Here is a 25,810-nt window from a genome sequence, read left to right as displayed (position 1 = left end):
CACAAAAATAAGTCTTAAAAAACATCATAAAAATAAATAACTTGAAAATTATACTTCGTTCCCCAGTTTCTCTTCAATCCAAACAAAGGATTATCTCTACAATTTCCCCCGCTTCCACTTTCTTTTCCTTTCAAAAAGAAAAAAGAAAATAGAACCCCAAATATATGGCGCGAAATTTAACTTATGACTCCGCTTTTCCCTCGGAAATTAGAAGTTAAACATTTCCCGCCAGCAAATTCAAAAGCCCAATTTCACCAAAATCCAAAAACAATCCCCGCCAAAAACCCTCAGTTACAAAACCCCCCCTTTCCCTTCCCTCTTCTTCTTCATTTCCCAACTATTCTCTCTCTCTCTCTCTCTCTCTCTCTCTCTCTCTCTCTCTCTCTCTCTCTCTCTCTTCTACAGTCTTTCTTTTTTCCATTCATTTCTTCGCCTTTCACTGTTTGTTTAATAGGGAAAATATCTTGTTTGGATTGAAACAAATGGCTAAAATGGTGAGCCCAGATGCCATTTCGACTATTTTAGCAAACCCATCACCCGATTCTTCTTCAGATCTTCCTGAAATTATCGTTCAAGTTGTGGATCTGAAGCCCACCGGCAACAGATACATGTGAGTCTTTTTTTAAAAAAAATTTCTTATATTTGTTCTCATTTTTGTGGCTGTTTGATTTTTCAGAAACTCCCATTTCATTCAGATTTATTTGTTTATTTCAAAACAACGATAATGTTATTTTCCACTGTTATCTAAATCTGGTTGTTGAGGGTTATTTTTACTATTAATTGATTGAATGGCATTTGTTATTTTTCAGATATACGTTTTTTTTTCTGTTGCTAGATTGTTCGTTATATTTGCTTATGGTTTTTCATATCTAACTGCGAGTTGTGTGTTCTTTTGTTGTTGTATTGACTTTAAATCAGCAAATGATACCTAATTACAAAACTGAATAAATATTTAACCTGCAGGTTTTCAGCCAGTGATGGAAAAATGAAACTCAAGGGCATTTTGCAATCCAGTTTGTCATCTGAAGTTATATCTGGATCCATACAGAATCTGGGTCTTATTCGTGTTCTTGATTACACACTCAATGACATCCCAACAAAGAATGAGAAGTGAGTATATTTATGATTGTTATTTTTTTTTTGGATTGGTTTTGGAGGTTTGTATTTTTACCTAATGGGTTACTTAATTTGTTTAGGTACTTGATTGTAACGAAGTGTGAGGCAGTATCTCCCGCACTTGAAGCAGAATATAAGGCTGAAGTCAAAAGCCAAGATAATGGCATTGTATTGAAGCCAAAACAGGAGAGTTTCAAGAATGATGTAAAAATGGAAGAAATTGGTTTGAAACCCAAACAGGAAATTCAAACTAAATCTGCTGCTCAAATCGTGCATGAACAACATGGAAAGTGAGTGTCTTCTCTTTGTTACCAAAATGTATATTATGATATGGATGTATTGATAAGTTATTAATGGTTTACATGTGGGTGAATTTCAGCATGGCACCAGCTGCTCGAATGGCAATGACAAGAAGAATTCAACCACTTGTTTCTTTGAATCCCTACCAAGGGAATTGGACCATTAAAGTTCGAGTAACTAGCAAGGGAAATATGCGGACTTACAAAAATGCTAGAGGAGAAGGCTGCGTGTTTAATGTTGAATTAACAGATGAAGATGTAAGCAATTTCAGTTACTATCTAGTAATTTGGCAAGTGTTGGAGTTTATGGCATTCATTGTATTACTAACAAAACTTTACCTTTTTAATTCAGGGTACACAAATACAAGCTACAATGTTTAATGAAGCTGCAAGGAAGTTTTTTGACAATTTTGAATTGGGGAAAGTGTATTACATATCAAAAGGAACTCTTAGGGTTGCTAACAAGCAATTCAAAACTGTACAAAATGATTACGAGATGACTTTGAATGAAAATTCCCAAGTTGAGGAGGCTAGCAATGAAGAGGCTTTTATTCCAGAAACAAAATTTAACTTCGTCCCTATTGATGAATTAGGACCATATGTCAATGGCAGGGAACTTGTTGGTAAGAAATTGCAATCCCAAATCCTTAATTCTTTCTGCTTCATGCATTTACCATTTTCCCGTATACTAATGTTTAAAATCAATGAATTGTAGATGTAATTGGAGTGGTTCAGAGTGTATCTCCTACAATGAGCATAAGGAGGAAGAGTAACAACGAGACAGTTCCAAAGCGTGACATAACTATTGCAGATGAGACGTAAGTTTTAATGTTGTACACTTCTCTTTTGTATTTGCTCTTTCTGTAGTATGTTGAATCAAACAGTTGTTGCTCGCTTTATCAGGAAGAAGACTGTTGTGGTGTCTCTTTGGAATGATCTTGCTACCAATGTAGGACAAGAACTACTAGACATGTCTGATAAATCCCCAGTAGTTGCAATCAAATCCCTTAAAGTTGGAGACTTTCAGGGTAATTGCTGCTTTTCAATACAAAAATTTATCACGACATACATGATCTCTTCATGTTCTAATATCATATTTATTTATATTGTGTTTCAGGAGTGTCTTTATCAGCATTAAGCAAAAGTAATATTGTTGTGAATCCAGATTTACCTGAAGCCAAAAAATTGAGATATTGGTATGACTTTATTTTACTGTGGTATTGATATTTTCTTTTAAGTGTCAGTTGCCTAAAGGCACATGTTCATCTTTGTTCAGGTATGACTCCGAAGGCAAAGAAACTTCATTGGCATCTATTGGTTCTGGTATGAGTCCCTCAACCAAGAACGGAGCTAGATCTATGTACTCTGATAGAGTGTCCTTGCTCCACATAACCAGTAACCCATCCCTTGGAGAGGAGAAGGTAAAAATCTTTAACCCTCCTAGAAGATAGAGAACTTGAATTCTTAGAGTGATTTTGATGATATGGTGCTAAAAGTTGAAGCTTAATATACAAGGAAAATAGAACTTGCTATACTAGCATTGATGTGGTAGTCTATGTAACATCATTGTACTGAACTGGGATTGTCTTTTTCGTTTGGCAGCCTGTGTTCTTCAGCATAAAGGCATACATAAGTTTCATTAAGCCTGATCAGACCATGTGGTATCGGGCATGTAGGACGTGTAACAAGAAAGTTACTGATGCTTTTGGGTCTGGGTATTGGTGTGAAGGATGCCAAAAGAATGATGCAGAATGTAGTTTGAGGTTTGAACATTGGATATTTAGGCATCTTAAACCTCCCATTAACTGTAATGCCTACTGAAGTTCTTACCTTCATGTGTTGATCACAGATATATAATGGCATTGAAAGTTTTTGATGCTAGTGGTGAAGCTTGGTTCTCTGCATTCAATGAACACGCAGAGAAAATACTTGGATGCTCTGCTGATGAACTTGACAAGCTTAAATCTGAGGTAAAAAACAGTCTGTACTTCTTTCCAAACCCTTTATTGTGCTTGTTTTTGTCTGATTGCAATGAAAACAACAGTTTGTGGCTAACTTGACTGAACTTTTCTATTTCTCAGGAGGGAGAAACTGCTTATCAAATGAAATTGAAGGAAGCTACATGGGTTCCTCACCTTTTCCGGGTCAGTGTTGCACCACAAGAGTATAACAGTGAGAAAAGGCAAAGGATAACAGTCAGGGCTGTTGCTCCAGTTGATTATGCTGCAGAATCCAAATACTTGCTGGAAGAAATGTCTAAGATGAATATTTCTATATAATGAGGCTATCCAAATTGAGATTATTTTTGTTATCTTTTAAGGTTGATGAATGCTCAGTAGGATTGGTTAGTAAATCAGTTGTAAATATGTCTCATCACAATTGCTTTATAGCAATTGAGCACTTTGAACTTTGATGAATGCACCTTAGGCAGTTTTGCAGTTTATCATATTTTGTTGTGTATTCACCATTTAGTGATGTTGCAACATTTCATCAAGTGGAGCCCTTGTAATGGAGTGATCATACATGAGCAATTTTGGTTTTTATTGTGAGCATTCTAGAAACTTTGTCGGCCCTAGTATTCTCTACGTTTATAGGGCTAATTGAGATGACAACTACTGATTAAGTGAAGGTTTTTATGCCGTATAGAAGTTACCAACATGCCTGTTGTTTACCAACATTACTTGGCTATTCTGCAGGAACTTAGATGTATGAGAGTATATATCTGCTGCTACTAGAAATCAAGAATAATCTTTAAAAAGTTCGCACAATTCTGCGAGCACTATTCATTAGCATTATTTTCTTTTCTTTTGTCTTCTCTAAAATAGTTATGGATGGGAGAAAAGGTGCTGCTAAAAGACAGCATTTTAAGCCTTAGATGTGAAGTTGAAATTGGCACATGTAGTTTGACGGAACAAAAAGAATGAACTGAAACCAAGTGTTGATCTAGGAAGGTTAAACAATATAAGATTGTCCTCAAGTTGATATTCTCCTATAACTATTGAAGTAGTAGGTTTAGTCCCACCATTCACAAATCCTAAATATATCACATCTTGGCTAACTTCCACCATTGAACATGCACCAAGCTGTTCCTGCTATTGATCTTATGGAGAGGAGAAGCAAACAAATGAGCACCAGATAGAAGTTACTAAAAGCCATGAAACAAGATTAAGATGTGAAGCGGAAGTCTACAATGTTGAAGATTATTAATGTTATAATTTGTAGAAGCAGTATTTTCAAGTCAACTACATGGTTTATAAAATGTTCTTGATCTAGAAATGGATACGATAAAGATATTGTCGATGAGGAAGAAGCAAGTTGGTTGCAGACTCAGCAAAATTAAATACAGCTGCATAATTTGAGTTTTGACTTTTGAATACTCGACTGGTTCCAAAATTTTGTTCCATCTTTGCTCTTTGATGATTAACTTAAATCAATTCTCGATCTTAAACTGAACCTACTTCGTTTATTTCTTGAAACTAAAGATGAGATTAACTGCATGATAAGTATAAACTGCTAAACTTTTTCGTTTAATAATTTGGAGATTTAATCAGCATTAAGCAAAAGTAATGTAGTTATGAATCCAGATATTCCTGAAGCCAAAAAATAGAGATATTGTTGTGACTTGTTTCACCTGGGCTATTGATTTTCTCTTAAAGAGTCAGTTGACTTAACTTAAGGTCATGTTCATTTCTGTTCAGGTATGATTCTGAAGGAAGGGATACTTCATTGGCCTCTATTAGTTCTGGTTTGAGTCTGTCTACCAAGAATGGATCATGATCTACCTACTCTCTTATAGTCTCCTTGCTTCATATAACCACTAACTCATCCCTTGGTGAGGAGAAGGTAAAAATCTTTAACTCTCTTAGAAGACACAGAACTTGATTTCTAGTGAATTTTTGGTTAAAAAAGTGGAGCTAATAATACAAGGAAAATAGAACTTATCATGCTTATTGTATTCACTCTTTAATGGTGGAACAACATTCCATTATCGAGAGGCCCCCCTGATGGAGCAGTCCAAAACTTTTAGATTCTCGGTGTGTTTGTTTTCCAAGAAAATGTTTTATTGGAAATCAAGTAGTAATCTTATTCATTTTTCGGTGTTTGATACGCAAATTAAGAAAAATAACTTTTCAAGAGTATTCATAAATAATTTAGATATAATAAATATGAATTCATAAACTTTCGAACCCACAAATTTCATAAACTTCCGAACCGCTAAACTTTCGAAACCGCAAAATTTCGAACCCGTAAACTTTATAATTTCTAATCCCGTAAACTTTCAAACACATAAAACTCCGAACTCATAACTTTGGAACTTGTAAACCGAAAGATAAAAAAAAAAAAAACTGAAAATATATAAATTTTGTTTTCCCCAAGGGGAACAGGGGCGACGGCGGGGTGTAGAAAAACGAAAAAACAGAAATTTGAAATTACATTTTTTTTTTGCGGGGGTGTAGGGTGGATGGTGACGGAAAAAAAAAATGAAATTTGAAAAACAAAAGCCTTTTTGGAGAGAGAGAAGGGTGAGGTTAGGTGGGTGGGTGTGAGAGTATGGGGTGGGTGGGTGAGGGGAAGGTTGAAAAGAAGTTTTGAAAAATATTTTCCATCGGTTGATAAGAAAAATATTTTCCTCAAATTGGAGGAAAATAAGTTTATAAAGAAAATGTTTTAGCCAACCAAACATTGAAAAATTGCAAAATATTTTTCGGAAAATGTTTTGCTCGTACCAAACACACCCTCTGACCAGGAACAATGTATTTATTTTGAGTACTGAAGAAGCCTTTTCTGATCTAGTATTGTCTTGGTTCGAAGGTTTTATTTGGAATGTCAACCCTTAATTTTGCAAGGTTTTTATGCAATTCAGAAGTTCAGATTCAACCATAAGCTACAATACATGTTTTCTAACAACATTATTCCGCATTTCTGCAGGAACTTGGATGTACGGCAGCACTATATATATATGCTACTGCGAGAAATCAAGAATCATCTGACAAAAAGTTAGGACAATTCTGTATGGACTTGTTCTAAGATTTGATCATAAAGTTTCATCAGTATTTGTTTATTTTCTCTTTTATACAATAATTTCGAATAGGACAACAGATACTGCTAAAAGACAGCTTTTTAAGCCTTTGACGTGAAGTTGAAATCGGCACATGTAGTTTGGCGGAACAAAAGGGATGAGCTGAAACCGAGTGTTGATCTAGGAAGGTCAAACTGTAGAAGATTGTCCTCAAGTTGATATCCTCCTATTACTATTGAAGTAGTAGGTTTAATCCCACCATTCACAAATCCTAAACATATCACATCTTGGCTAACTTCCACCATTGAATTTGCACCAAAAATCCTCCAATAGACTTGTTTACTCTGCAACACGAGATCGATGGCAGGAACAGCTTGTCCGACCTTTGTACTACCAATATTTTTTGAGCTGAAACAAGTCTCAAAAGGTGCCACAGCAGTCACTCTGGTCACATTAGAAAGTTCTTGAACGAAAGCTTTAGTCACAGCATCATAGATGGAAGTTTCTAAGATTGTATAAGGACTCCCTGTGCTGATTTTGGTTCCACCATTTCCTCTCTTGTCAATTGAGAGCAATTTTTTGTCAATTGGCACTGGTTTTCCATTCAGTCTAATAGATTTCACTCCAATGAAGTACTCTGAGGAAGATTCATTTAGGAAAGGAACTGATCCAGTATCAAAAGGGTTGGTGATCAAAGGTGTAAAGATGAGATTTTTAGAGACATCAATATTTGGAAGCATCATATAAGACCCATCACCAAAAAATATGACACCAGCCGATTTGGTGGATGAACTCAAACAAATAGCAAATTTTCTTGGAAAGCTGAAGACTTAAGCTAATTGGGAAGGAAGCGCGATGCCTTATATAAGGTCAAGAATGTAGGAACACAGGTGAAAATGAAGCTTGGGATCTTAACAAACTTACCGGGATTTGATCCATCAGTGGATTGTATCGATAGAACATCCTCACTAATTTCCCCTCCTGAATATAAGGTCTTGATGAATGGATTTTCTGGGGTGTTATAACATGCATTATTACTGCAGCCAATTGTGGGGGTGGAGTTACAGTCTCCACAAGTATTTACCTTTGCAAGCGCACATTGAGTTGAGCCACAATGAGCTGGTCGATAAGAGGAACTCACATAACCATCTTCACAGTCTACCCATAATGTTTGTCCACCAAGATGAATTGCTAACTTAATGGGCACAAGGGGAGTTCTTTGACTGATCTGAGTGATGTATTGGAGAGTAGATGAGTCTTTGGTCACAGGAAGGAGTAAAGCTTTGGGCTGGAAAGAAGTTTGGCCTCTGCAAGAAGAAATGGAGAGGAGAAGCAAACAAATGAGCACCAGATAGAAGTTACTAAAAGCCATGAAACAAGATTAAGATGTGAAGCGGAAGTCTACAATGTTGAAGATTATTCATGTTATAATTTGTAGAAGCAGTATTTTCAAGTCAACTACATGGTTTATAAAATGTTCTTGATTTAGAAATGGATACGATAAAGATATTGTCGATGAGGAAGAAGCAAGTTGGGTGCAGACTCAGCAAAATTAAATATAGCTGCATAATTTGACTTTTGAATACTCGACTGGTTCCAAAATTTTGTTCCATCTTTGCTCTTTGATGATTAACTGTATCAATTCTCGATCTTAAATTGAACCTACTTCGTTTATTTCTTGAAACTAAAGATGAGATTAAAAATGGAAAGTGTAAACTGCTTAACTTATTCGTTTAATAATTTGGTGATTTAATCAGCATTAAGCAAAAGTAATGTAGTTGTGAATCCAGATCTTCCTGAAGCCAAATAAAGAGATATTGGTATGACTTTTTTCACCTGGGCTATTGATTTTCTCTTAAAGAGTCAGTTGACTTAAGATCATGTTCATTTCTGGTCAGGTATGATTCTGAAGGAAACATTGGCCTCTATAAGTTCTGGTTTGAGTCAGTCTACCAAGAATGGATCATGATCTACCTACTCTCTTATAGTCTCCTTGCTTCATATAGCCACTAACTCATCCCTTGGTGAGGAGAAGGTAAAAATCTTTAACTCTGTTAGAAGATACATAACTTCATTTCTAGAGAATTTTAGCTTACTCTAGACTGATACATCTTATTAGCATCAACATCATTTTATATGCTGCTATCCTTGAACCTATGGTTAGTAAGGACAAGATTGAGGGCTACATGAGATTCTTGGGATTCCAGGGATGTATCTCTAACGACAATGGAGAAATATGATATTTTTGGAAAAACATTTGTCATACCATTGTTTCTACCAATGATGAACAACACATTACTATCAAGATTGAAGAAGGCTATTCCAACATTACTACTGTCATTACGGCTGTTTATGCCAAATGTACTTCTAGGAAAAGAAAAGACTTATGGTCTAGCCTAGAAAATGACAACAATGGTATTAATGGCCCATGGTGCATTGGAGGAGACTTCAATATTTTCTTAGAACCTGATGTAAAACTTGGTGGTAACCCTCACAAAATGTCTAAGAGCTTAGATTTTATGAATTGTATGGATAACTGTGGGATGACAGATATTGGTTTTTCTGGAGCTAAGTTTACTTGGTGTAACAATTGGAGGCCTAGTAAAAGAATTTGGAAAAGACTACATTGAGTTTTTATCAATGATATATGGGCAAACAAATTTCAGAATACTACTATCAAATATCTAGTGAGAACAGGCTCAGATCACAGGCCTTTGCTTATGAAATATTTTGATAAGACCAACAACCACATTAAGTACTTTCGATTTCTTAATTTTTGGACCAAGCAAGACGACTTTCTCAACATTGTTAAAGAGGGTTGGGACACTCATATCAGTGGCAACAATATGTGGAGACTCCAAGCTAAGCTGAAACTTCTTAGCAGAAAGCTAAGTCAATGGTCTAGAGAATCCATAGGAGATATCCAGAGTAATATCATTAAGTGGGAGGAGAAGATTCAAAGCCTAGAAGAAATGGGTATTATCAACAACACAGAGGCAGACAAAAGTAAAACTAACAAAGCCCATGCGGAATACATCAGATGGATAGATATGCAGGAGTTCTTAAACACTCAGAAGGCAAACATAAAGTGGTTTGGAGATGGAGATAGGAACACAAGCTATTTCCACAGTTTGCTCAGAGAAAAGAGGAGAAAACTTCAATTGGATAGGATTAAAAATCATAAAGGAAAATGAATTCAAGGAGACGGGAAGATTTCTAAAGCAGCTATCAGACATTTCAACGCCATGTTTAACCTCCCTATCTCCAAGCTAGATCCTTCTATTTTGAATTGCATCACTAAGGAAATTACAGAAGAAGACAATGTACTTCTTAATGCTATTCCAAGTGAAGAGGAGATTAGAAATGCAATATTCAACCTGTCAGCCATCAGTAGTGCTGGGCCAGATGGGTACAATAGATCCTTCTTCCAAAGTTGTTGGGACATCATCAAAAAGGATATCATAGCCTTTGTTATTGACTTCTTCCAAGGTAAGTCTCTGACTAAATTCTATACTCATACTTGTCTTGTTCTTATCCCCAAAAATGCTTCCCCTTCAACTTTTAATGAATTTTGACCTATTAGCCTTTCTAATTATACTAACAAGATTATCACTAAAATCCTTTTTATTAGGCTGAACCCTTTGCTTACTAAGTTAATCTCTGCTAATCAAAGTGGTTTTGTTAAGGATAGACTTATTACTGAAAATATTCTTTTAGCTCAGAAAATTATTCAATCTATCTCTAATACTAATAAAGGTGGTAATGTTGTAATGAAATTGGACATGGCTAAAGCCTATGATAGAATTACTTGGAACTTTGTCACTGCTGCGCTTAGGAAATTTGGTTTTGCGGAAATTCGGATTGACATGATCTTTAATCTTCTGTCTAGTAATTGGTATTCTATCATCATTAACGGTATAGGAAAGGCTTTTTAAAATCAAGTCAGGGTCTAAAACAGGGTGACCCCCTATCTCCCTCCTTATTCATCCTTGCTACTGAAGTATTTTCTTGCTCCCTGAATTACCTTTTGCTAGATAATAATTTTATTCCTTTCTCTATTCCACTTAGATGTCCACACATTAACCACCTAGCATATGCTGATGACATATTTATCTTTTTTGGTGGCAATAGCAACTCTATTAATCTCATCATGAATATTCTTCATAGTTATGAAAAAAGTTCTAGTCAAAAGGTTAACAAGGATAATTTTTTTTTCTTAACTGCTCCTAAAACTACTAATGTTAGAATTAATAGAATCAGGGACTGTACCGATTTTATAGACAAGGAATTTCCTTTAACCTATTTGGGATGCCCCATTTATATTGGAAGAAAAAAGACTGCCTACTTTGATGGCATGGTTAACAGTATTGTCAAGAAGCTTAATGGTTGGCATGAAAAATTGCTTTCATATGGAGGTAAAGTCATTCTCATCAAGAATGTGCTTCAAGCCCTCCCTACTTATTCTCTTTCTGCTATGTGTCCTCCAAAAGCCACTTTTAAACTTATTAAGAAACATCTTGCCAATTTTTTCTGGGGATACTATCGGGATCAAAAGAAGTATCACTGGAGATCCTGGAAAAATCTATGTTATCCTCTTGAAGAAGGTGGGATTGGGATTAGAAGAATGCAAGATATTGCCAATACTTTAGCCACCAAAAGATAGTGGAGGTTTAGAACTATCCCTTCTCTGTGGGCTACTTTCATGAACCAAAAATATTGTGCTAGAGTCCATCCATTGATTAAACACAATATATCTGGTAATTCTCACTCATGGCAGAAGATGATTCAAGTCAGAGACAAGGTTGAACCTCACATTATATGGCATATCAACTCTGGAAACTCAAGTATATGGTGGGATAATTGGACTGAAAAAGGACCTTTAGCTTCCTTATTTCCAAATTCCAACAAAAGCTACAAAATACTTATTAAAGATTTTATTCAAGATGGCAACTGGAATATCCAAAGGCTCAAAGATTTATTTCCAGATGAGCTCATTCCCCGTATAGAAAATATCAACATTGGTAGGCATGATCTGCCCGACCAAGCCTTTTGGGATCTTACTAATAATGGTAAGTATCCTAACAAGACAACTTTACATCTGTTCAGAGACACAAAGGAGAAAGATTAGTTCCTTACAAAGGTATGACACTCTAGCATTCCTTTTAAAATTTCTTTCATAACATGGAGATTGTGCTTATCTAAATTTTCTTTTGATGATATTATCCTTAATTTTGGTAAGAATATTATTTCTAATTGTAACTGCTGCACTAACCCAAAAAAGAGACTATGCAACTTGTTGAGAGTGATGCAACTAGGTATATTTGGAAAGCTATAGGATCCCCTCTGGGAATTATTCCTATGCAATTTCCAATTAGAGAATTAATAAATCATTGGTGGCTACAGAAATTCAAGAATGCTCTTCACAAACTTGCTCTCCAAATCATCCCTATTATAATATGTTGGGAGATGTGGAAGAGTATATGTTCTTGCAAATATGGTGATAAAAAGAGGTTCAACTACTATAAGATGAAGCAACAGATTTACTGGAATACTAAAGATACAATCAATAGAGCTTTCCCAAAATGCAAGCTAACATTGCCTTGGGTCAACTTTTGTGACAACATGATGAAACTTCAACCTATTTCTAAGGCTATCTCAGTATGCTGGAATAAATCTAAACATGGAGCCATTAAAGTAAACACCGATGGAAGCTTTATTCATGGTAATGGAAAAGCGGGATTGGAAGGAGTAGTGAGAAATGACCAAGGAGATCTCATTATGGCCTTCTCAATTCCTTCAAAATGCAGCAGCAATAACATGGCAGAGGCTCAAGCTGTTATGTTTGGCATTAATTTGTGTGTACAAAATGGAGTTCTCAGACTTCACAATTGAATTGGACTCAATGTTGGTGATGAATATGCTCAAGGAGGGTGATACCAACAACTATAGGTTGAAGAAGATCACAAAGGATACTTCATATATAATGAACCAGGCCAATATTAGCCCTGTGCATTGCTTCAGGGAGGCAAATGAAGTAGCAGATTTTCTAGCAAAATTAGCGACTGCTAACTCTGAAGCCAAAGTATACCTTTCTTTCCAACAACTCCCAAAAGGAACTAAAGGTTCTTTTATGCTTGACAAACACCAGATGCCTACTGTTAGACTTAAATATGACAAAACAATATTTTTTTTTAGCTAAGTAGTAAATGTCTTATACTTTAACAGAGGCGCAAACTAATGTAACAACCTTTGTTGGATGTATATCAGTGTGTTGTAATCCTTGGGGGTAAGGCTCACATCCCCCTCCTATCTTTTGAAAATAAATACAACACCCGAAGAAGCATTAAAAATTCTTAAAAAAAAAAAGACTCTACAAGGAAAATAGAACAAATCATGCTTATTGTATTCACTCTTTAATGATGGAACAACATTACATTACGGAGAGGCCCCCTGATTGAGCAGTCCAATTTTTTTATATTCTTACCATGAGCAATTTATTTATTTATTTAGAATATTGTAGAAGCTTTTTCTGATCTAGTATTGACCAAGTTCGAAGGGTTTATTTGGAATGCCATCCATTAATTTTAGAGTAAATTTCATGGGCGGTCATTCAACTTTGTGTTCATTACCCAAAAGTTACTTTTCTTTTTTTGTTACACAAAAATTATTTTACTATGCTCTAGTTATCACAATAATTACTTTGACCAGATTTTACAAACCTTTAACCTGAAAAGTCTATTATGCCCTTGACATTATAAATCCTCCCATTTATGTAATACCTTATATATTATATGCTATATAATATACTTTTACCCATGCATTTTACTTAATAAAAATAACTTAATATTATTTTTATAATATATTCGTGTATAGGCCAAAATTCGTCCTTAGGAAATTTAGCGTAATATGGCATTGAGGAAAGAGTCGGTCGAGCTCGCCCAAGATGCAACAAAGTATTGGCCGAGGTGTCGACATGAGTCGTAATCGAAATGTTGACAGGAGTCGTAGTCGAGATGGTCAACAAGGGTCGATGTCGAGATTGATTATTGAGATAAGACTTGTAACGACTAATTTGTTAGGATATGATATTAAGAGGGAATATTCTAGGGGATATTCCCTTTATTTGTACTATTAGGGTTTTTGAGGGAAAGACCCCATATATATAGAAAAAAGAGACAATGATAGGGGCATGTAATATTCATTTGATAAGAATACTTTTGAGAATAAGATTCTCTCTCTTACAAGAATACAAAAATTACCTTTTGATAAAGATTCTTGTTCATATTATTCCCCGCCTTTTCACCAGATCCGAGAATTGTTCATACAAATCTTGGACCTTTCTGTCACTCATCATTGTCAGGAGAAATATTCGTCTAATCCAGACATTATTGGGTGAATCATTCTCTTTATTTACTTAAATTTTATTTATTGCCATTTATTGTTAGTTATATCTCCATTAATGTTCATGCATCAAGAGTATTTTGTATTTATTGTCATCTATCATTTACAAGATCTGTCCACATCTCCTGTGCGTTTCCGAGATTAGTATCTAGAGTTATTATCCTTAACTAGATTTAAACCCTTATTATATAAATTAAATAGTTTAACCGGAAATTACACTTTTTGGTCAAACAATTCCTACATTTAATTTTCTTAATATTAATTTTCAAGATATATAAGTACAATTACTAAATTTGTCAGTAACATTACCATGAACAAATCTCAAGTCCACGTTCTTAATCATGTTTAATGAAATATGTTTAATGAAATTTAAAAAAATCAAAGCTCATTGATTTATCAGCCAAGCCATAACAATTAATTTAATAAATAAAATACCCACATTTAGCAAAATGACACATCAATTTAATACTTTCAAATAAATAATATTACCAGATAAAGCTTTAAAAAACTTAATATGAAACACAAATATCTTTGAAACTTTTTTTAATTTTTTTATTGACTATAAAAAACTATCATTTGTTAAAAAAATCTGTTTTTATTATTTTAAATAAATATTAAAAAATAAATATTTTTTTTATCATTTTTATATTTAAAATATGTTCATGTTTGATTATGATTAAACAAATTGAGTGATGTAAAAAAAATTAAATGTATGGATATATTATAAAAATAATAGATAAAATAATTTAAAGTTATTTTAATTATAAATAAAATACCTAGGTAAAAATATATTATATAGTATATAATATAGAAGGTATTATATTTAGGATTTATAATGTTAAGGACATAATAGAATTTTCAAGTAAAAATATTATAAAATCTGACCAAGGTGACTTTTGTGAGAAATAGAGCAAAGCAAAATAATTTTTGTGTAACAAAAGAAAGAAAAGTGACTTTTGGGTAATGAACACAAAGTTGAATGATTTTTATGTAACAAAAACAAGAAAAGTGACTTTTGCGCAATGAACACAAAGTTGAATGACCACCCGTGAAATTTACTCATTAATTTTGCAAGGTTTTAATGCAATTCAGCAGTTCAGATTCAACCATAAGCTACAATACATGTTTTTTACCAACATTATTCAGCATTTCTGCAGGAACTTGGATGTACGGCATCACTATATATATATATGCTACTGCGAGAAATCAAGAATCATCTGACAAAAAATTGGGATAATTCTGTATGAACTTGTTCTATGATTTGATCATAAAGTTTCATCAGTATTGTTTATTTTCTCTTTTATACAACAATTTTGGATAGGACAACAGATACTGCTAAAAGACAGCTTTTTAAGCCTTTGATGTGAAGTTGAAATTGGCACATGTAGTTTGGCGGAACAAAAGGGATGAGCTGAAACCAAGTGTTGATCTTGGAAGGTCAAATTGTAGAAGATTGTCCTCCAGTTGATGTCCTCCTATTACTATTGAAGTAGTGGGTTTAATCCCACCATTCACAATTCCTAAACATATCACATCTTGGCTAACTTCCACCATTGAATTTGAACCAAAAATCCTCCAATAGACTTGTTTACTCTGCAACACGAGATCGATGGCAGGAACAGCTTGTCCGACCTTTGCACTAACAATATTTTTTGAGCTGAAACAAGTCTCAAAAGGTGCCACAGCAGTCACTCTGGTCACATTAGAAAGTTCTTGAACTAAAGCTTTAGTCACAGCATCATAGATGGAAGCTTCTAAGATTGAATAAGGACTCCCTGTGCTGATTTTTGTTCCACCATTTCCCCTCTTGTCAATTGAGAGCAATTTTTTGTTAATTGGCACTGGTTTTCCATTCAGTCTAATAGATTTCACTCCAATGAAGTACTCTGAAGAAGATTCATTTAGGAAAGGAACTGATCCAGTACCAAAAGGATTGATGATCAATGGTGTAAAGATGAGATTTTTAGAGATATCAATATTTGGAAGCATCATATAAGGCCCATCACCAAAAAATATGACACCAGATGATTTGGTGGATGAACTCAAACAAAGAGCAAATTTTCTTGGAAAGCTGAAGACTTGAGCTAGTTGGGAAGGAAGTGCGATACCATTCCTTCCCAATCCAACAGTTCCTTTCACTCCACTCGCTAGACCTTCAGTCAAGAATGTAGGAACGCAAGTGAAAATGAAGCTTGGGATCTTAACAAACTTACCAGGATTTGATCCATCAGTGGATTGTATCGATAAAACGTCTTCGGTAATTTCGCCACCATCATATAAAGTCTTGATGAATGGATTTTCAGGGGTGTTATAACATGCATTATTGCTGCACCCAATTCTGGGAGTGGTGTTGCAGTCTCCACAAGTGTTAACTTTGGCGAGGGTACATTGAACTGAGCCACAACGAGCAGGTCGATAAGTGGAACTCACATAACCATCTTCACAGTCTACCCATAAAGTTTGTCCACCAAGATGTATTGTCAACTTGATGGGCACAAGAGGAGTTCTTTGACCAATTTGGGTTGTGTATTGGAGAGTAGAAGAGTCTTTGGTCACAGGAAGGAGTAGAGCTTTAGGCTGAAAAGCAGTTTGGCCTATGCAAGAAGAAATGGAAAGGAGAAGTGAACAAATGAGGGTCAAATAGTAGCTACTGAAAGCCATGATACAAGATTAAGATGTGATACAAGTCTGAAATGATGAAGATTAATGTGATGATTTATAGAAGCATATATTTCAAGTCAACTCCACATCTTATTTAAGTTAATGATCTTTAGAAATAGATATGACACATGCATGTGTCGATGAGGAAGTAAGTAAGTTGGGTGCAGACTCAGCGAATTGGGATACAGCTACGTAAGTTGACATTTGACTTTTGAATACTCCACTCGTTCGGAGGTTTTTTCCGTTCTTCCTCTTTGACGAGTAATTTAATCAATTGTCGATCTTAATTCTTAAATCAGCCTGCTTCTAGTTATCTTTCTGAATATAGAAATGAGATAAGGGTAAGTGGGAACAAGGACAAAAAAAGGTGCACATTGACTTTATAAGGAAATCTTAATGAGGCGAGTGGAGAATATCTATATTGGCGAAAACATCGGTAAGGGCTCATTCCAAAGAGTACCATTCGATTAACTTAAGCAAATTACATATTTTCTTGGGAACTAAACAACTGAGCAAATTGGGAAGGTGCTCCTTCATAGATCTCAAGTCCCTATAGCACATTTTGCAAGACATGGGGATAGAACTAAAACACAGCTGAATGGTAATTTGGCATCGTGATAATTTGGTGCCCACTCTAGAAAAAACACACCCTCAACACTGTTCAACTTCCAATGTCAGTATTAATGAAGAGGTTTTCAGGAGTATTGTAACAAGCATGATTTTGTACATTGTCCAACTAGCGTAGTTCTGCTCAGAGTCCATCTAGCAAGAAATCAATTGGAAAACACGAGCAATAGGTTCAATTGTTTGATCCTATATTTTTTTCCTTCTGCTCTTTCCGCTCTATGTCACAACGAAGTAAGAAATAAAGATGCATATTGTGTCACAATGAAGTAAGAAATAAAGATGCATATTGTGAAGGAAAACACTACGTTACTGCAACACCAACAACTAATCTTTTAGATTTTTAGGAGCTCGAATTAGCCTTTATTAGACCAGTCCAAGTCAGATCAACAACAACATACCCAATGTATTTTCACAAGTAGGGTCTGGGAAAGGTAGTATGCACGCAAACTAGTGAAACGAAAATATGGACGAAAGACAAGCAATTGTAATTGCTAAATACTACTCTAGAGAAATAAGACAGGAGTACCCATTTATATTACCTAGGTTCACGTTGATTGATCTGCATCTACAAATTACATACTAGTATTAGACATTGGACCACGAATCAGGAAGCAAGTGAAATAACAAGAAGTACCTAAAATTCTGAAAGAGAGTACTTAGAAGTTTTTAGCAAGGGGCATCAAACAGATGAGGCAGTTAATCTTTCATAATATTCGTACTTCCTTCGGAAAGGGGGGAGGGGAATAGAGATTCGGTCTTAATGAGAATGGACTCTGAAGCTCAGAATGAATATCAGACTTCCTCTTCAGATAGCCATGAGATCACCATACTGGCGCATCAAAATGATGGAACCAGCAAAGAGAGCTGAAGCTCGAAGCAGTTTCTGAAAAAAGGACATGCAAAAAATTAAAAGATAGATAGGACCAAGACAAAAATCCTATGATTATTTAAGCAAGCTATATAAAAACGTAATGTGAGAAATGTTGATAAAATCATACACAATTCAGAACCTGAAAAGCAGCTTATTCTGCAAAATTAACTACTTCGACCCACCCCCATCAAAAAGGGGAAAGAAGATAAGGAAAAACAAGCAGTTAAAACAAAGTTCTGGTTGAGAAATTCACAGTTTTCCTAAACAAGGCAAAACTTGATTAAATGAAGAGAAGAAAAAGAGAAGTTAACCCCACGTCATATGCTAGGTGGATCTTAAAAATTAGTAGTTATATCATCACATAGCATATCAGAATTATAAAAAGAAGAGTGTGTGTATGGCGTACTAATAAGTAATAACAGATAAAACAAGAATCAATCAAATGGAGTCTAGGCTAGCACTCCAAGTCACCACCATCCCTTATTTACCACAAAGAGCACAAACAACATAGCAAAACAAAATAAAGTATTCATTAGCAGATCATTTAAACAATTAGAGGACCTGATATCAGGTAATTTAGTCCGGAGAGTCAGAATGGGCAAGTTGCAACTTCATCCTTGCTAGTAGCAACAAGAAGGGACCATTGTTCAGGAAAATATGCACTCTGTAGGCTCAATTTTTGATCCCAAAAACATCAAACCCAATCAGAAACTGTATTTGCATGTTCAAAAATTAAGAATCTACTTCCAACTAACACCACATTTTAGTTATCAAAGAAGTTCAATTTGCACACGGTGGGCAGGGCAGATCTTCTATCTCTCGGCTAAACTTCAGTCTATTCAGACTCTGGACAAGGTGAGGCATCTCATACTCACAGTTTGAAATTTATAGTTCTATTTTTATACGGCATACTTTCAGTGAGATCTGTATTATGAAACAATTTCACAAGAACACCAATGAAGATCATATTTCATCAGTAGGTTTTAAGTGCATCGCAATTTCCTCCTAATTTGTCTCAAAATCTCTTAAAATCCAGATATAACAGATTTGACTTTTCACGAGTAGATCCAATCAAAAACACTTCCCTTGATTTATTAGTTCGATAAGTCAAATCACTGATAAATTCCAAAACTAAAAGAAGACAAAACAAGCATCGATGAATATTCCTATGCTTAATGATATACATATGGGATCGTGTATTCAAGGAGTAAGAGAAAATCAGGAAGAGGAAATACCACATTGAGATTTCCAATAAAGCTCATTTAGAGTGAAGAGATATCTTTTAGGGGTTAGAGTTTTAACTCTTAGGGTTTGATTTTAGAGGCCAATTTGATATATGGGTAGACAATTGGTCTCACTAGCAAGAGGATCATTCTATTATTTTTGATCCAACATAATTTGATTTTTAATATATAACTATTGAGTCCATTGAATGGACATCTACAATTACGTGGATTCATAATACACACCCCCTTGGATGTTCTTTAAGAAATATGTGCCGCGTTAAAATAGTACTAGGAAAACACCCTGTAGGAAGAAAGTCCTGTAAAGGAAAAAGAACACGCATATCTAGTAATGGACGTTCAAGAGTGAGTTATGAATCCACTTATTTGTGAATGCTCATTCAATAGACTTTTTAATTATACATGCGCCAAATTCATGTTTCATTTAATATTTTAACTCTTGGATGTTTTTTGCTTTGTATAAATGGTGTTCTACACTATTTAAAAGACAAACTTGAAAGAGAATAAGAAAAGTATCATCTCTATCTCTCAATATTCTTGCAACATCTTTTTACATTATTGTCTTTTACTTTTATTTTACAGCACATTATCAGCACGATCCCTCTAATTTGTATTCATAAATATTTCCTCCATTGCCTTCGGCAACTATCAAACCCAGACATTAAAGGCAGAAACAAAAAGTTCTTGGTATGCTTTTTTCATCGACACATACAAGTTCTCGTGGGGAATGGTATCATGGAAGCTTTTATGAAGGTAACACCAAATTTCCAGAATGTACAAATGACATAAGGAGAAAGCGATAGCTTTAAGAAAAGCAACACTAAGCAATGGCAAAAAGTTTTGGTTTTTGGTTGAACTTATGGAGAGGGCAGAAAGAACAAAAAAGGGACAGAGGACCAGATAGAGAGGGAGGATGGAAGGAGAATTGTGTTTACTTTTTTTAAGGAAAGACAGAAGAGCCCTCTTACTAAAATATTGGTAACGTGTTGTCAGAGACATTTAATTTTAAGCAAAAAATGGGTGCAATGCTAACCTACTACACAACCATAATAAGTTAGCATTATACCCATAGTTTAGTTTCCTTAAATGTCCTTAACAACATATTAAGAAGTGTTGGTGTAAGGGAGTTTGTCGGCTTTCCACCAAAAATCTATACCCAATTCTCCTTCCTTCTCTCTTCCTCCTCTCACTTTACTTTATTCTCTCATATTCAGCCCCATACTGAAGCTCTTTCATTGCCAATTATTGTTTTTCTCCATCAACCATTAACGCGTCTAAAACCAATACTTGACAAGAACTCACTGCTTCTCATGAAAAATCAAAGCCAGAAATCTCTGTTTCTGGGCTATGTAAAAGCATAAACCTTCTTCTCACATCTCGTGGAAGATCAGATTGTCATTTCTATTCGGACTAGTTTATTTTATTTCTTTACAACAAAATATTCTTTTCCTCCAATAATAATGTTTTGTTTCGCTAGTTGACGAAGAGAAATGACGCAAATGACTTGCGTTGTCGGATTGAAGAAATGCTGGTGGCTGACAACAGGTCCCTATTATTAATGTGCTAACAAGGCCATATAAGGAAATTAATGGATACAATGTTAACAACTAAAGCAATACAATAGATTAGTAAAACCCATATATAAACGAATATGTGTGTACGTCCGTTAATGAGTCTTAATTTATTCTCCATATGCATTAAGAAAATTGATGATTTGAACAATAAGGACAGTCAAAAGTATGTTCACAAAGCAACAACGAATAAGAGTGAAAGCTATGCAACTTGATCGATTAGATGCATTAACCAAATACTCAAGAGGATGATCTTATGTGCTTTGTGAAACATGATCTTAGGGTCGATTTGATGGTTTACAAGAATTAACAAGTTAATTGAAGAATTCTCTGTTTATTTAATTTTTAATGCAGCTGAATGTTTATTGAACTTATTAATTCTAATAACATGTTTCACAAAACATCAGCAAATCAACCAAATTGTCAATCATAGCTTTCATCCTAATGATTTCTAATCTTATCTCGAATCTCTTAAAATCCAAATATAACAGATTTAACTTTTCTTGACATGTAAAACACTTCACTTCCTTCATTCATCACTGATAAGCCGAATATCCTATAAAATTCACAGCAATGGAAGAAGACAAATCAAAGACAGAAGCATATTCCTCGCTGGTAACTGATATGTATATATGAGTAATGTGAATTAAAAAAATATGACTAGAAAATATGAAAAAGGAGATACCATGTTGAGATTCCACTTTTCTTCGTCATGAACCTGAGAGTGCCAGAAAGCTTTGATCTTGTCCACTGATATCACAGAGTCCGCCATTGAAGCTCGTCTATAGTGGGAGAGCGAGAGTAGCAGATATACTTTTAGGGGTTAGGGTTTTAACTCTAGGGCTCGGGTTTTAAGAGGCCAATTTGTGATATGGGGCAGGCAAGCGGGTTCAACCAGCAAGGGTATCTTAAGAATTTCGTGCAATTTAGGTTTTTCTTCTTTCCATCAAATTATACTCCACTATTATCTTTTAATATAATTTGATTATTACCAATTACCAATATTTTATCAGAGTGAATTCGACTTTGTTTTTCATGTGGTAGCAAATAAAGATAATTAGAAAGTACTCTTGGTTAATTGAAGATTTAATTACACTGGACGTTATTGAACTTGTAGTTTATTGTATAAAAATCATCAAACTAAATTTTCAAACAAAAGTGTCCTAAATATTCTTAAATATTAATTTAGCCAAACAAAGTGAAGATTGGCCGGAGTCATTCAAACATATTTTTAGGGAATAAATTTCTTGAATGGTCACCGTATCTCACCAAAATCATTTTTTTTTCTTTTACGACAATAAAGTCAATAAATTATTGCATTTTACTCGAAAATAAATACCACGAATTTAAACGCCGTGTTATATTAAAACTCAAAATTTTAACAATAAAATTCATTTAATCCATGACCCTTATATTTTTCACTAGATTGATAACTAATTATAAGGAAAATGGTTAAGGATTCCAGAATGTGCACAACTGATAAGTAAGCTCGGATCGACATGCCTTAAAATGTTTGCATACAAATGTCAATCAAGAATTGCTGCTATTATATGCAGAAGTTAGTTCAGTGAATTGAACTTCGAGTATTTATGATACTCTCATGATATCGGCTAATTTAAATAAAACATGTCACAAATAAATAATCATACAAACGCAAGACGGAGATGTTTAATACCAATCCTGATAACAACATTTATATTTCTTACTAAAATCAACAACTTCTTCGCCGCCAAAAGACTCATTCACAAAACCATGGCAAGTTTTACCAAATTTTCCCACTATAGAGCTCATGTTTGTTGCTCCTTGTGGAATTTATAACACTTGTCACTTGTGAAAAGAAAGAATGAGGTAGGGGCGATATCTGCTAATTTAAACTCCCATGGGTATAAGGATAGTGGATTTAATGAGTTTTATCATTTTTTAAAAAAAGGTTTTAATATGATATGACATGTAAAATATGTGGTATTTATTTTCTAAGTCAAATAATAATAGTTGAATGACTTTGTTGTCTTAAAAAAAAACAGAAAAGGGTCAGAAGTGCCCTTAACGTATTAGAAATGGCTAAAAAATGTCCTTCTTCCATCTATGAGTTCAAATTTGTCCTTAATGTTATTTTTAGGCTTAAAAATGCCCATCTCTTAACAGAAAGATGATATGGCATTGATGGACATTTTAACATTAAGGGCAAATTTGAACACATAGGTAGAAGGAGGGCATTTTTGAGCCATTTCTAATACGTTAAGGATATTTCTGACCCTTTTCCGTTTTAATTAAACATGTAGCATTTATTTAGTCGGGAAAAAAATGAATTTCTTTTTACTAAAACTGAAAAAAATGATTTTTTTTTTTCATTTTTTACAAAAACTGAAAAAAGCTGAAAAATATTTTCTAAAACAATATTTTTGTAAAAACTGAAAAATAAAAAACTGAAAAATAATTTTCCAAAACAATGTTTTTGTAAAAGCTGAAAAAAAATATTTTCTCTTCTTCTTCCTTCCTTGTTTGTCCACATGCTTTCTGAGTTCATTTTTTATATATTTTAGTCTTCTAATGAGTTAGTAAATCAAAACTGAAATATTTTCGTTTTTTTTTTTCCAGTTTTTAGTAAAAAAAAAATTATTTTTTTTCAGACTAAATAAATGTTACATGTTTAATTAAAATGTCATTTTTCCAGAACTCAAAAAGCCAATCTATTCCTAAATAAATGCTACATGTTTAACTAAATAAATGCTACATTTTCCGAGACTAATGAATTTTTTTTACTAAAAACTGGAAAAAAAAACGAAAATATTTCAGTTTTGATATACTAACTCATTAGAAGAACTAAAATATATATAAAAAAAATAAACTCAGAAAGCATATGGACAAACAAGGAAGGAAGAAGAAGAGGAAATATTTTTTTTCAGCTTTTACAAAAACATTACTTTAGAAAATTACTTTTCAGTTTTTTTTCAGTTTTTACAAAAATATTGTTTTAGAAAATATTTTTCAACTTTTTTTAAAGCAGTTTTTTGTAAAAACTGAAAAAAAAATATTTTCGTTTTTTTATAGTTTTTAGTAAAAAAAATTTACTTTTTTTCTAATGCTACATGTTTAATTAAAATGCACATCAATGCCATGTCATCTTTCCATTAAGAGAGGAGCATTTTTAAGCCTAAAAATAACATTAAGAGCAAATTTGAATTCATAGGTGGAAGGAGGACATTTTTGAGTTATTTCTAATACGTTAAGGACATTTCTGATGCTATTTCGTAAAAAAAAATAAAGATGACTTTGGTGAAATATCTCCATAAGTTGAGTGACCAAGAATTTACTCTTTTTTAAGTGATGCTTTTTTCATTAAAAAAATCATTTTAAACTAACTCCCTACCCCAAATAAATCAGTTTTCTTTAAAAGGCTTCTGAAGTTTCACTTTGAGAGGACTGAGTGGAGGAGAGCGAAGATGCACAAAAATAGTGTCCAATCAGTTGATGACACGTGAACAACCAACCGGCTAGAATTTAATCAAATATTTCATGCTATCTTCTCCGGGTCCTGGTCTCACAAACATCGAAAGATGCTTTAGCTTTGTAACTCCTTTAGCCAAATTGTTGGACCAAAGAAAAAGAAGATGATGATGGAGGCCATTGCAATAACACGTTTCTCTGCTTCAAGCACCCCACTTCTAATTCGATCAATGGCTACCCAAAAACCAACTCCATCCGCTACTAGCACCATCTCTTCTAAAAAGGTAGATTCTTGATTACTTATATTTCAATATTTACAGAATAAATACATAATCGGTGAATTAATATTTGTATGTTATCACATAATGCAGACAGCAACTGTGTTTCCCTTAGGGGAGAAAGGCCCAAGGCCTAGCAATTCCACATCAACACCGGCAGTGAAGTTGTTGACAAGGGTGGAGCAATTGAGGCTTCTAACTAAAGCAGAGAAAGCTGGTTTACTATCAGCTGCTGAGAAATCTGGACTCTCTTTGTCAACAATTGAAAGACTTGGTCTACTTTCCAAAGCTGAAGAGTTTGGGTTTCTTTCTGCAGCTACTGACCCTGGAACCCCATCTGCGCTGTTTAGCCTGAGCTTGGGATTGTTGGTTCTTGGTCCTGCTTGTGTGTATCTGGTCCCTGAAGATTACCCTTGGCAAATTGGTTTGCAGGTTGTGGTTGCTCTGCTTTCTGTTGTTGGTGGCTCTGCTGCTTTTGGAGCCTCAAATCTTGTTTCCAATTTGCAGAAATTAAAGTGAAATGTAAGCTTTTAAATACCATCTCTGTTATACAGAAAGTTTTCTGATAGTATAAATGTTCTTTGGACAATCTTGAATTTTAGTTTATGTTGCTCCCTTGGATAATAAGGTCGGGATGTGCACATGCAATTGATTTCTGTAACCTTGAAATTTTAGTTACTCTATCTTGCAATGTAGGATACACATTGTCTTTCTGGTTGAGCATTAAGTCACTATAAAGAAACCTGACTATCTGCAGTTTTCAACTAAGCAATATAGTTCTTGCAATTCAAGGATTGAACTTCTTTATCATTATTGCATGTATCGTTTTGGTAGAGTAATGTCGAGAAATGTTAGATCCTTGGATATATAATCCAAATAGCGTGTCAACTATCTAGATGTCACTGCAAATTGAGATTGTAATGAATGATTACATGACTACAGAACATCTATTTGCTCCCCCTTAGAGTCAAACATAGCCCAATATATATGAAAATCTGAGGATTGTCTTGGGGAGTAGTTTTTCTGACTTTGTAAGGACCAAATTAGAAGGGGAACATTGGCGTAACCGGTAAAGTTGCTGCCATGGGACCAGGAGGACACAAGTTCGAGCCGTGGAAACAGACTCTTACAGAAATACAGGGTAAGACTGCGTATGATAGACCCTTGTAGTCCGGCCCTTTCCCGGACCCCGAGCATAACGGGAGCTTAGTGCACTGCTCTGTCTTTTTGTAAAGACCAAATTAACAATCATCTTCCAGCAGTCAACTCGAAGGA

General features: G+C 34.4%; 4 protein-coding genes and 1 pseudogene across 4 annotated transcripts; 2 read left to right on the top strand and 3 right to left on the bottom strand.

The window, feature by feature from the left end:
• The first annotated feature begins 347 nt into the window (after positions 1-347).
• LOC104091413 (replication protein A 70 kDa DNA-binding subunit B) lies at positions 348-3,958 on the top strand. Its single transcript, XM_009596739.4, has 12 exons — positions 348-610; positions 964-1,110; positions 1,197-1,406; positions 1,496-1,673; positions 1,768-2,038; positions 2,131-2,233; positions 2,319-2,443; positions 2,533-2,611; positions 2,692-2,836; positions 3,018-3,178; positions 3,265-3,385; positions 3,497-3,958. Exons 1-12 carry the CDS (start codon positions 483-485, stop codon positions 3,692-3,694), a joined length of 1,866 nt encoding a protein of 621 aa, XP_009595034.1. The 5' UTR covers positions 348-482; the 3' UTR covers positions 3,695-3,958.
• A 2,261-nt stretch (positions 3,959-6,219) lies between these two features.
• LOC104091414 (probable aspartic proteinase GIP2) lies at positions 6,220-8,018 on the bottom strand (annotated as a pseudogene).
• A 7,055-nt stretch (positions 8,019-15,073) lies between these two features.
• LOC104091416 (probable aspartic proteinase GIP2) lies at positions 15,074-16,600 on the bottom strand. The gene has a single exon (XM_009596740.4). The coding sequence runs from the start codon at positions 16,495-16,497 to the stop codon at positions 15,187-15,189; it is 1,311 nt and encodes a 436-aa protein (XP_009595035.1). The 5' UTR covers positions 16,498-16,600; the 3' UTR covers positions 15,074-15,186.
• Positions 16,601-17,628: 1,028 nt separating this feature from the next.
• Positions 17,629-21,661, bottom strand: LOC104091417 (mitochondrial import receptor subunit TOM5 homolog). Its single transcript, XM_009596741.4, has 2 exons — positions 21,496-21,661; positions 17,629-18,007 (listed from the first exon to the last, which is right to left on the bottom strand). The coding sequence occupies exons 1-2, from the start codon at positions 21,580-21,582 to the stop codon at positions 17,930-17,932; spliced, it is 165 nt and encodes a 54-aa protein (XP_009595036.1). The 5' UTR covers positions 21,583-21,661; the 3' UTR covers positions 17,629-17,929.
• A 2,548-nt stretch (positions 21,662-24,209) lies between these two features.
• On the top strand, positions 24,210-25,124 carry LOC104091418 (uncharacterized). Its single transcript, XM_009596742.4, has 2 exons — positions 24,210-24,541; positions 24,629-25,124. The coding sequence occupies exons 1-2, from the start codon at positions 24,422-24,424 to the stop codon at positions 25,052-25,054; spliced, it is 546 nt and encodes a 181-aa protein (XP_009595037.1). The 5' UTR covers positions 24,210-24,421; the 3' UTR covers positions 25,055-25,124.
• Positions 25,125-25,810: the final 686 nt, after the last annotated feature.

This window comes from Nicotiana tomentosiformis, chromosome 3, assembly GCF_000390325.3.
Source record: "Nicotiana tomentosiformis chromosome 3, ASM39032v3, whole genome shotgun sequence".
Classification (NCBI taxonomy): Eukaryota; Viridiplantae; Streptophyta; class Magnoliopsida; order Solanales; family Solanaceae; genus Nicotiana; species Nicotiana tomentosiformis.
Note: the sequence above shows the minus strand (reverse complement) of the source record. Positions and strands in the feature narration are given on the sequence as shown.

What these genes read in the sequence shown, in the direction of transcription:
- LOC104091413 (XM_009596739.4), top strand. Translation starts at nt 483, where the DNA reads ATGGCTAAAATGGTGAGCCCAGATGCCATTTCGACTATTTTAGCAAAC. An exon ending in TAAAGTTGGAGACTTTCAGG is followed by an intron (nt 2,444 to 2,532) that starts GTAATTGCTGCT and finishes ATTGTGTTTCAG; the next exon opens with GAGTGTCTTTATCAGCATTA. An exon ending in GCCAAAAAATTGAGATATTG is followed by an intron (nt 2,612 to 2,691) that starts GTATGACTTTAT and finishes ATCTTTGTTCAG; the next exon opens with GTATGACTCCGAAGGCAAAG.
- LOC104091416 (XM_009596740.4), bottom strand. Translation starts at nt 16,497, where the DNA reads ATGGCTTTCAGTAGCTACTATTTGACCCTCATTTGTTCACTTCTCCTT.
- LOC104091417 (XM_009596741.4), bottom strand. Translation starts at nt 21,582, where the DNA reads ATGGCGGACTCTGTGATATCAGTGGACAAGATCAAAGCTTTCTGGCAC. An exon ending in AAAAGTGGAATCTCAACATG is followed by an intron (nt 18,008 to 21,495) that starts GTATCTCCTTTT and finishes TCCTTTTTTCAG; the next exon opens with AAACTGCTTCGAGCTTCAGC.
- LOC104091418 (XM_009596742.4), top strand. Translation starts at nt 24,422, where the DNA reads ATGATGATGGAGGCCATTGCAATAACACGTTTCTCTGCTTCAAGCACC. An exon ending in GCACCATCTCTTCTAAAAAG is followed by an intron (nt 24,542 to 24,628) that starts GTAGATTCTTGA and finishes CACATAATGCAG; the next exon opens with ACAGCAACTGTGTTTCCCTT.